The sequence below is a fragment of the Anarhichas minor genome, unplaced genomic scaffold (assembly GCF_050575085.1).
Source record: "Anarhichas minor isolate MPS153535 unplaced genomic scaffold, ASM5057508v1 ptg000055l, whole genome shotgun sequence".
In the NCBI taxonomy this organism is placed as follows: domain Eukaryota; kingdom Metazoa; phylum Chordata; class Actinopteri; order Perciformes; family Anarhichadidae; genus Anarhichas; species Anarhichas minor.
The window spans coordinates 4,537,010-4,549,034 of NW_027466501.1; the positions used below are offsets into that span (position 1 = coordinate 4,537,010).

Here is a 12,025-nt window from a genome sequence, read left to right on the forward strand (position 1 = left end):
GGATGATCGGCAATCGCTTTTTCCTACGCCGGCATTAAGGCGAGTTGAACTTACTATGGGAACTAAGATCTATAGAATCTGTGCATCTAGAGATGTTTCGGATGGAGTGGCATGTTTGACACAGAGTCCTGTACATAAACATGAGTGGATTTCATATCCTTAATTAGAAACCAGCCTGCAATCTCTTTTCCATGGATCCAACCCTGCTCACACTTTAGTTAACATTTTATTGAATATCACTGTTTTCTTTACTTTTGGAGCTTTGATTGAGGCTTTCGAAAGAAGCTTCGTCTTTTGTCATATTTTATGTTGTCATCCTAAAAGTATGGGGAAAATGTGATTTTGTGTCATTGTGGTTATATAAATGTAATTGATGGTGCTGTTATTGCTGCGAGACTGCCCCGTTAATACAGGTGTGTGTGTGATCACTTTTATTTCCAACCCTGTTGGATGGGAGTTGTGAGCGCATCTCTAATGAGATGAACCGCATACATCCCTGCACAATCTAATCTGTAGTGTTTCATGATCTCACTGTCTCCTCCGTCCTCGTCTTTTCACCATTTTCTCCTCTGCTTGAGGAACTCTTAAGCCTCTTAAAAGTCCTCCTTTCTACTCCTTACAGTTTTTCACCGTAGGAACTCTCATACCCTAACTTTTATCATGTCTAAACTTTAAGGGGAAATTCTTCGAAAATGACATCATTCTGAGAACTTTCTTAGAAGTTCATCAATAGGAGCAATTCTTTGTTGTAGGAAGCTTCATGAATACGGCCCCTGGTCTCATTGAATTCCCGCTGTGCTCTTTACGACAGCGACTCAGCCTCAGCCAGTCAACTGGGACATTGTCAAGAAACACAAACCCGCCCGACAGTCTGACTTATTAATTACCTTTAAATGGGTGAGCATCGGGGTTGTGCAGCTGGTGGCAGAGAAAAGAACTTTCAGTAAAGCCATTGTCCTTGGGAAGAGCTCAATCTTTTAGAGTGAATTGATGAGCATTAATTATTCAGCATCAAGCCCAAACAAAGGGCACGTCTGCAGTGGATCACGGAGCTCGGGGCAACGTCGGGAGGTGGGCGGTGCGCGGTAGACGGGGGGAGCATACCTTTAGCATGCCATCACATTTATAAATGCATGGAACTGAACTCTTCTCTGACCCATTCTTAAGTGCACTTCTGACTCTGAAGCATATCCATCTACCATATAATCCGGTCTCTGGCAGGGTGTCCGCCTGCTGAGATGGACATCAAAGAACAAGACCTCTCTCCTTCTCTTTGATCCGCTCCGGTTTTGACAGCGCTCCTCGCCGTCTTCACTCCGGGTGACATCAATTTTCTATTTGCAAATTGAACAATAAAGCTTGTCCAATTTGGATGACATTGAGTCGTATGCGTTTAGTGAAAACCACCCACCGTGTCTTCCATTTTGAGGTGACTGTCACACCGAGAACTCTTATTTCGCACATTTCCACTACAAACACACAGCGTTTTAACACTTCACACGATCTGATGACTAACCCTTGTTCTGGTCTTTTTTTAGTCAGGCAAGCACCTGTAGAAAGCAGGCCTGGAGCAGGAAGAAGGTGGGTGGGAGCAAGTCAACAAATGCACTGCTTATGTCATACGCACTGTTGAATGAACACCTGTAGAAACCTTTAATGAGACAACGAGGAGCACTGTCGTCATGGAAAGATGGAAAGTCATACATGCACTCATGCTTCAAGATGCTTCATTCGTAATCAAATGCATGACATGCCGACTGGTGTTGTGACTAATTTGCAAAACTGATCTTTCTGAGAGCAGAGACAGGCTCGCTAGCTATTCCATCAAGGACGAAGAGATTTCCAAAGTAATGGTTACCCACAATCCATTACTCTTTCATCCTTAAAGGCATCCGCACGTCATTCCTCCTGCCTCTCTCCTTTTTAAACGGTTAAACTGAAAGAAACACAATGATCCGAGTATTTATAACCAAAAGACGTCAAAGGCAAAGCTTTTGAGATACAATTTGAAATGATTCCAAGCAAATGTGATAAACCGAACATTATTCTATTTAAAAACTTTCTTAAAAAAATTTCTAATTGCCTTATGAATATTCTACAATCATCACAAAAATTGAAAAAAGGCCACACAAAGGGAAAGAATCCGTCACGGGGACCCAGTACCACAGCATCATATATGACAAATCTGGCACTTTAATCTACTGCGTAATCATTTAAAAGTCCCTTTGCAAGTGACAGCGTGAGCATGTTCTTCATTTCACTGGAGTGTGTGTGTGAGTGTGTGAGACCACAACACAGACAGAGACAGAGAGAGAGACAGAGAGAGAGAGAGAGAGAGCAAGGCCTGATGGGACGCTGTATATAGTGTACAGCTGTGAGGCAAGGTTCCAACCATGCATACAGAGCCAGTCGCCTTCATTAATCCAACAGGCCTCTCGTAGGAGCACAAAAACACACTCCTGCACTTCATCATTTCTGTTGGTGGTGGACGCTCACTTCTTCATCATATGAGTAAATACAATATAATAAAGTACAATAGTGATGACACTACATTATATCCTGTTCACTAAAATTGGCATGAACTGCAATTTACTGCAGTGGCTCAACCCAACAGCAACGTGTGACATAACGGATTATCTATGTTTATAATACTTTGAGAGTTTTTTGAAAGTGAAGAAGACATCACAGACGGCTGATGAATGCAAACTGCAGTGCATGAACACCACAGTGATGGGCGCTTAGCAACAACTACACCACCAAAAGTAAAAAAAGAGGCAGACTTCTCACATTACACCTTTAACAACCAAAAGTGTTAACGTGAAAGTCTTCCTTATACACACTGCGCTTGCACACTGAGCTCATACAGGATGATGATTGGCGGGGCAGATTAACGTGGCTGGCAGCGGCTACAAACATGCCCAGCGGCGTGCCGTCACCGTCCACACTCGGGCAGCCATTCTCTTATACCCGGCGTCAGGTCTGCTGCTGTGTACGCATCAGACTGTCTGTACTCAGCAAGGCCGTGCCGTCTGTTTCCTGGTCTCCTACAACATCAGACTTTGATTCCACTGGGCTTTCTGATGAGGCCGGCAGGCCCTTGTGCACCTGTAGCTCTGGTTAGACAAGAATAAGAAGTAAAGACGCTGAGGCACATCACCACGTCTCCCCTCTGACAGCAGTAAGAAAGCAGTTAAAGAGACATGCACACATGAGTTGGTTGTGTTAGTGATGCTCTGACACCCTTTCGTATTTTTGCATCGCTGCCTAAAAAACCAACAGGCTAGCACGCAAGGGCAATAAGGGTTCATGGTCGAGCAGGTTTCTGAAATCAATTAGTTTCACAGACCGGACGGATCTGAATGAAAACAGGCCGTGGTGATGAGCGATGATGTTGCCATGACAACAGGCAGGCTGAGCGTGCAGCCCGGCTGTGCTATCTTCAGGCGCACGCAGGCAGCACCCAGACTGTTTGGGTTTTTAACCTCTAAAGTGGAAGAAAGCAAGCTGCAGTCTCAGATGGGTTCATGGGGGGGGGGACAACACAGTCAGGCCATCGGTTAAACCTCTGACATGACACAGACATGGAATATGACAAAGGTATTGTTGTTTTTTTCATGTATTTTTTGTTACCATTCCAATCCAGCAATGGCCAACTACAGAGATATGAGAGGAACAAACACACAGACTAACACATTGGAGAACACATACATCTACACACAGCCATATACAAGGCCTGGAGCCTCACTCTTCATTTGAGTAAAAAAAAAAAAAAAATTCATAAACAGGAAAATCAACCAGAAGCTCTCGCTCTTTCTATCTCACGCAGACGAGTGAACACACACACCGACAGCCGTTGTTAAACACACACTGCATGCAGATTCAAGAGGCAGCGCTGAGAGCGGAGGGAGAACAGGACGGCTACAACAATAGAAACAGCGTGGGGAGCCCAGTGAGAAAACGCCCGCTGCCACTGACTGCTGGCACATGAACACTCGAGAACAAGTTGGTTAAAGAGACCGTCGGACTTTTGGGGGGTTTTCTGCTCACCTGCAGAAACAGACCCATGAAAGGCTCTCTGACAGCCCAGCTGATCTGACACAGAGTGGTGGTCTGATGTCCGTTATTATGCTGTTAATGAAGTTAATGGATACATTGTAATTACTATAATCAAATGAGAGTTTGATAGACAGCGTGGTGCTCGGTCACCTCTATTAAGATGCAGTAGACTTGGAAAAATACAAACACCACAACCTCTCCATTCATTTGTTGTTTTCTCTTTATGTTTTTATTGCTTTTTATATTAAACTTCAATTTTTAGTGGACAAGAAGTCACCTAAGAAGACAGCTTTTGACAGAATAGAGTTGGCCAACCTTATTTTAAGCTGAGACAAAAGACGTCTTTAGCGCATGTCCATGATGACTCAGAGCCTTTCTGCTAATGGCGATCGATTGTCTGCTGTTAAAGAGCACCCCCTCAGTGTATACCGTCACATCTGTGGTGCCGGGGTCAAAGGTGAAGCGTGTAAGAGCTTTCCACTGGCACGGGGTCACGAGGCTGAAATCAGACCTTTCATTTCCATGGAGGATAATTCAATGCTACTCTCTACGCCCCCTTGTCAGGGGGTGGATTAGTGCACCCCAGGGTGCTCTTTAAGTCGCACGCTCGCTTTCACACCACGCGTTCTCTCAGACACATACACAGAACCTTCTTTCTGTTACTTTAAGAAGCCAGCTGGCCTTTAATAACAGAGCAAACAAAAGGCATCAATCTGCGCGCTGCCTCCGTGACACCAAACTGAGGCCTGACGTGAATGCAGGTGGAACCGCCATCGGGGAACTTGGTTCACACACAGGCAACGGAGCTTTGAAGGCAGTTCAAGGAAACAGATGCTGCCGTCTGTGTGGTATTGGTGGCAGGGAACTGTGGCGGGACTTTGTTTCTGTGTGTGCCTGCTGGGTGGGTGTCGGGTGCGGGGAGACAGATATATGCGCGTTGTAAACATGAGCGCTCGGGTCCAACCGCTCCCTTCTGCCAGTGAAGCGTCGCTGAAACTAACTCAATATTTACATCCCCGCTAGTTCCTCCGTCTGCAGGGAGATCGCCGGAAAACCTTTACAAGGAATGACCAATTCAATTTGGTGGAAGAGTACAACAGACGGCAGACTGACAGAATGTTTGTGGTCATCTCCAGTTTCCCTTTAAAAAATTAATGATTGAACTGTAATGTGAAGTTAACGTAACCTCAAATTTAGCTTTAGGGATAATATCTCGGTGTAATATCAAGTTGAAATATTACACTCTTTTCATTATAAAGCACACACCATGTATCAGTAGTCCTTTCATAAATAAAGACAAATCCCTGCCCTCATCCTTACTGAACTACTGATGGATTGCGAGAGGAAGACAACTGATGCGGGGCAAGGTCAATGCCAACACCACCCTCACCTACACCGCACACTCCTCCAGCCCAGCCCCTCCAGTTCAAAATCTAGATGGCAGTCAGACTCTGGAATCAGGCGATGGACGAAACAATTACATATTGATTGAATCAACAGGACAAACTCATCGGTGACGATAAATGTACATTTCACTTTATGGGTTCCATACCTCAAATTATTTTCTTCTGGACAAACACAAAATCTGGATTTTATCTGATAGTTCGAGGGTCAATACTGAATGCTGGTGAGCCATCTTCTCTCCAACAGTGTTCCCTTCCTCAAACATCCACACCACTTTGTTAACTGCTGACTTTGAGCCAAATGCGTCCGTGGTTGCTTACAAAGTAACTTACAATTATGTAATAGTTGGCGTAGATAATAAAACACGGATGGGCATGTATTTGAAAGACTCCTTGTAGATCCTCCAGTTTCCAGTTTGTATGCTAAGCTATGCTAACGGTAGCTACATATTCATTGGACTGACATTAGAGTGGTAATGATTTTTCATCTATCGCTTCTGAAATTACAAATGATCTGAATTATTTGAAGCATGGCAAAGAAGAAGTGCTTTGCTTTTTGCCATGAGAGCAAATCAAATTGTATCTAAATAGAATATTTCTGCAAAATATCAGCCACCAGAAATGGAGGCAAAATTCAATTCCAAACACTGTTTATATATTTGACGCTCAAAGGGGTAAAATTACATCTAAACAACTGCTGCAGCACTGCCCTCTAGGGGCTGAAACCTTCAGGCAATGTCACCTCTGGCCACACCCCAATCAGTGATGTCACAGCAGGTACTTTCACAGCAGATATAAAACATTAGAGAGTTTTCTTTCTTGTAGTTACTTAGTGTTAAATTATTAAAAAATTGCCTCAAAGCGGCTCTCAACGTCGACGGAGAGCTCATAGCTGATGATGCTAAAAGCAGAAACTAAGGCAAAAGTGCTGACACATCCCACAGTGTTGAGGGGGACACGGGAAGGCGTTATCAGTTGTAACCACCGAATGAGAGCAATGCTAGCTAACAAGTGGGGCACGCTCACATGCGGCCAGCCCAGCGAACAAAGCAAGGACAAGCTGTGACAATAAGTCACACTGATGGACAGTGACTTCATCAGGTAGACAATACTCCACTATGTCTTTACAAAGACAACATGTGTTTGCTGCTGTATTAATGCTCCTTTCAACACTTCAGCTTTAACCGTGGTGTGTTTGCATCACAATGACATGCTGCCTGTGACATCACGAAGACGTGTGTGGCTGTTTTGCATTTATTTCCATTCACACAACATGACATCACAGCCGGCAGTCGCTCCTGAAACACGTCAGCCTGCCAATGAGGGATCAATTTGCGATCCATTACCCAGAATTCACCAGCAGCCTGCGACAAGCTGAGCGGAGCCCCTGTCCTTCACGTACAGTGGGGGTCTCAAATGAAAAGGTGATTGGTCTTTAGAGAGACTGCTGCAGACGATCTTTGATACGCTGATATTAAGGCCACTCAACACAATGGATTTTAAGTATTCGAAAACTACTGATGAACAGCTGATGTATTGATTTATAATATCAGAGAATAACTCATGTTTTTGTGGTGTTATTTTCAAACTGGTGTTTTATCAGTTTTGTCGAGTGTGATGTCAAATCTCAGAGTGCATGCTTCTGAGCTGCACTCCATCCAGATCAAACCTCTAAACTTAACCTTATTTACAACACACTTTACTATTGTGCCCGAGTGTTAAAAAACAACAAGTAGCCTAATGATGATCAAAAAGAAATGTCAGAAGATGCCACATGTGGCTCATAAGCTAACGTCTCTCTTATTACCAGCACGAGACACTGCACTCATTTTGGTCCCACACATTTAATTTGCGTTGATCAGAAATCGAGCATTTCTGAATGAGATCTAAAGGAGGAACCAACACGCTGTGACTGTTGATGGGACATTTCTAGAGCTGTAGCCCAATAAACACAACAGAGTAACACGGAGAGAGGATGCATGACTAAAATAAACAGCATCAGTGTGCAACAAATGTGGGCTATAGACTCTGTTTGGCACAGGCCTCCACACCTAAAATACACCGCAGCTATCAATATCCATCCTGACGGTGTTAACATCTAGTTTGCTTATATTACAAGCGGAAAAAATCTGCCTTTTTTATAAGTGATAATTGCACCTGTTCCCAAATCAGGCTCTAAAAAAATGTGATCTTGAAATGAGTCTAAATAAGGCAGAATACTTCAGTAGACATAAATTGTATCAGCATCATTCATACACCATAAATTGGTTGGAAAGAGATGACGTCATACCACTTGCAAGACATCTCACTTCTCTTTTTAAAGGAAAACAAGTTTCTGCCACTTTATAGTAACTTGTACATGAGATTTCTTTTTGTACCCTTTGTGGGGGATTTGGGGTTAAACTAACGCGTTCATGTGGACACGTTATACAGCGCTTTACTGTGAATGAAAAGAAGGTGTGAAGTGAGGGTTACTGTGCGTGTTTGGAGAGCCCCACGCGCAGCGGTGCGCCCTTACCCGCGCCGCTCTGGAGGAGTAGGGATCCTCGAATAGATTCCAGATCACCGGCTGCCACTTCCTCCAGAGGCTGACATTACCGTCGGCGGCCACGTCCTCGATGCCGAGCCTTTTCCCTATATCGTCGTCATCCTCCCCGTTGTCCACGTTGAGCTCGAACACGTCCAGAGCCTCCTCCGCGTCCCGGTGCTGCCGATAAGTCATCCAGCAGCAGGGCTCCACGTCCGTCTCATCGATGCCCCAGAAGGAGAGCTCCTCCTCGAACAGCGGTCCGCACACATCCGCCGGGCAGTGGAGTTTCCCGGTGCGGTAGTAGTTGAGCACGTAGGCGAAGACGCCCGGGTGGCGGTCGAAGAAGTACTCGTTGGTCCGCGCGTTGTACTCGATGAAGCCGGGGACTTGTTGCAGTTGATCCAGCACGGAGTCGATGTCCGAGTCGGAGGCAAGCAGGGCCAGGCGCGTCCCCGGCAGGGTCTTCAGGGTGGATTTGTAGGTTTCGTGCCTGGTGCCCCCAACGTTGAGGATTATCCTCTCGTTGTCGTCAAACTTGCCCATCGCTCTGTATCAGACATGACTTGATGGAAAGCGGGGGAAGTTGGCGAGTGCAGTCGGGAGGCAACGGCGAGCCCGACGCGCGCACACAACCCACAGTTCTGTTCAAAAAAGCTCCAGGATTTTCACTCTTCCGACGCTTTCGTGGCTATTTGGGGGGGGGGGGGGGGGGGGGCGAGGAGGCTGTCCATCGTTCGCGACGGAAGGATTTCGGTATAGGTGTCGTACCCCACAATCCGTTCAGACATCCGGTGCACGGAGTGTTGAATGATCTCAAACGCCGGCTCCAACCAGACTGCGCTGCTGCCGATGCGCGTCTCTGGCGTCCCTGCCCTCTCCAAGACGCACAGCCGCTCGTCAGCGTCGACCTCGTTACTCAAAAACATGTAACACAACACCAGAGATATCAGTCTCCCGTTACACGGATTTTCACATTTCAGTTGTGCTGTTGTTTCTTTGCCTTTGAGGGGAGATGTTGGCTTCGGGGAAACCAACCGGCGCTCATCTCCGGTGCTGCTGTCACCGTCTTGGCTCGATAAACACAAACCAGAGGGAACATCAGCTACAACCAACCAGGAAACTAACTTTGTGCTGAAAGAGAATCGAACAAAATAACAATGTTCATTTGAATCTGAACAGTTAACTATTATAAAACAACAAGTTCAATAAATTGTTATAAAAAGTAGGATTCACAGAAAAACGATTGTTGATTTTGATAGTAAGCCTGTCATGCTTCACAGGTCATGTTAGGACCAGCTAACAGCATCCTTTTATCCTCGAACTGTTTCAGTGGGTTATGATTACCTTCTGCTTTAATTGGATTCATTTATTATAGGCTCGAGGGATTTCACATGTATGTGTGTTTAAGAGGAGAGGAGGTTGTTTTTCACAGAGTGAGGGAACAGCACTGCCTTGTGTTTGAGCATCAACATCCTCTCTCAACATGTGTGCATGAATCCCTAACACCCCACAGCCTCAGGTACACGTGACCTGTGCTCCCCTGACTTTATAGGTCGACAGGAGTAGAGCTGGACGATTGATTCATCAGTCAGGAGACGGAAAATGATCCCGGAAATGACTTTGACAACAAATGAATCTTATGGTTGCATTTTATAACAAAAATGTTCAAAAATGGACAGATTCCAGCTTCTCTGATGTGAATAATTGTTGTGTAAGTCATTTAGGTTTGGACTGTTGGGGGGGGGGGGGGGGGGGGGGGGGGGGGGTCATATTAATATTAATAACAGTCATATTAATAATCAGATAATAATAATACATCATAAAAATAAAACAGCTTGTGGCATCTTCTCGTGGTGTCTAATCTGAGATCACTCTGCTCTAATCATTTCCCAATGGGTTTAAGTTGACTTCATCTTTGCCTGTACCAACATACATTATTGTTTTTTTTTTCATTTTCAGGATTTTGTTTCTTACGAAGCCAACAAAACCAAAACTGTGTTCACATAAGGGAAGGAGATAAGGAGATAAGGAGATAAGGAGACAAGGAGATAAGGGCGGTGGAGAGAGCTGGTGTGCCTGATGTCAAACAGTGTTTTCATGAAGGTACCAGCTGAGTAGAAGTGAAGTGTCCGGTTCTAAAGGCCACGCTGTACACCTGCACATATCTGATCTAATGATACAAGTCAGCTGGTAGCCCAGCACACGCAGAATGAGTCACTGCTTGTGAATGAAGCAGCTGATGCCAGTGAGACTTCAGTGCTCTGACTGAACTAACGCAATGCCCCACTAATACCAGTACTTATAGGGGTAATTGTAGTGGAGGCCATAGCAATACTGCTGCTAAGAATAGAGACAGGCAGCACCTTAGCTTATAGTAGAGGTTGTAGTATAAGTAGAGGTATGCACATGTATGTCATCATTATAGAGCTTCAGTTAAACAGCTTCATGAAGTTGCTTAGGGCCCCAGAAACCAGACATTTGCGTTTTAACAATATGCACAATATTAAATTAAGATTTTATTTTTACGTTGACATTTTAGATCAAGTGACACACAGGGTCCTCCAGCAGTCTGTTTGCAGATTCACCAACCTTTGGACAAATGGTGAAAGTGTTGGTTGGGATGTTACCTCTCTCTCTTTATCCTCCCAACACAGACAGAAGCCTTGATGCCAGTTTGAGTTGTGACAGAGAGATGAATGCTAAAGAATCTGGGCACTCTCTCTGCACAGTGTCTACAACCAGACCCGTGACCCGGCAGCCTCCACTCTCCACAGCGTGCGAGGAGGAAAGAGTGACATCTTTCAGGAATCGCAGCTCAATCAATGAGGAGACACATTACATGCATCATTATTCCCTGATGCAAGGCTGCAACCTCTGAGTAACCCAATTACTCATTACTCGTATCGTTTAAATCTGCTGAGAAGTTTTATTTCTGGTTCTAAATTCTGTGTTTAAAGATGGCTTTCAATGAATAAAAAAAATAAAACAATGATGCTCAGACTCGGTGTGGGCTATGCTGACATAGTTTGGTCCAAATTATAATGTCTCTTCAGCATTTTAATCGGCATTAATTGGGCCTTAACTAGTCGAGGGAATTGGACAACAATGCCAGTCGGAATAAAGTTAATTAATTGGTCAGAAAAGCCATTAACCCATAGTGCTAATAGGTTAAATATGTATGGAAATTCACATGGAACCTCATCTGGGAGATTGTTTCAACATTTTGAGCAGCCAATACCTGCTTCTCTTGTTATTTGTCTTGTATGGCCGTTGTGAAAATGTGTCATTTGCGAGCTACTGCAGTTCACAAATTCAAATTGAATCTGTTGAGATGCCTCAAGTGTCATCTACAAAATTCCTAGGAATTATTGTTGATGAGAGTTTAAATTAGAGTAAACACATTGACTATGTTAGTAGAAAAATAAACAAATCTACTGGAGTAATAAGGAGGGTTAGACTTCTTGTCTCCTTATTCTTTATTACAGTATCATTTATCCCTATCGTTCATATTGTAATGTAGTTTGGGAAAGTACTTTTCCTACTACTCTGCAAAAAATGTTGGTCCTCCAGAAACGTTATGTTAGGATCGCAACCCGATCAGAGTCACACATCTCATCTGCTCCTCTATTTCAGAAACTGCAGATTCTTACTATTTATGACATCAATATTTCTCAAACTTATGTTTTTATTTATAAGATACTTTCAGGTGAAGGAATATTCCTGATCATTTCAAGACCTACTTTAAAGTCAATTCACAGTTTCACTCTTACTCAACTCGTCAATCTTCACATCTTCATCCTCCTAAGTTACTGACGAGCAGAGGTACATTTTCTGTAAGATTTAGGAGAACCAAATTATGGAATAACTTTTCCCACCTAACAAAAAAATGTTCCTCTATAAAATGTTTCAAAAGGTGCCTAAAAGAAAATCTAATTTCTGTTTTGTAACAGTTCTTTTATGTCTTATTGTTCATGTCTTTCTTGTTTTAGCTGTTATATTACATTTATAGTAGTTTCACTCATAGGGACTTAGCATT

General features: G+C 44.0%; 1 protein-coding gene across 8 annotated transcripts in view; it reads right to left on the reverse strand.

Moving 5' to 3' along the window:
- The window catches only part of kcnc2 (potassium voltage-gated channel, Shaw-related subfamily, member 2), an 88,202-nt gene extending 79,621 nt beyond the window's left edge, over positions 1-8,581 (reverse strand). For all 8 annotated transcript variants that reach the window (XM_076076193.1, XM_076076187.1, XM_076076195.1 and 5 more), the window contains exon 1: positions 7,978-8,581. In XM_076076193.1, the coding sequence (XP_075932308.1) occupies positions 7,978-8,532 (555 nt within the window). In that variant the 5' untranslated portion in view covers positions 8,533-8,581. The remainder of the gene's footprint in view (positions 1-7,977) is intronic.
- Between the last annotated feature and the right edge of the window lie 3,444 nt (positions 8,582-12,025).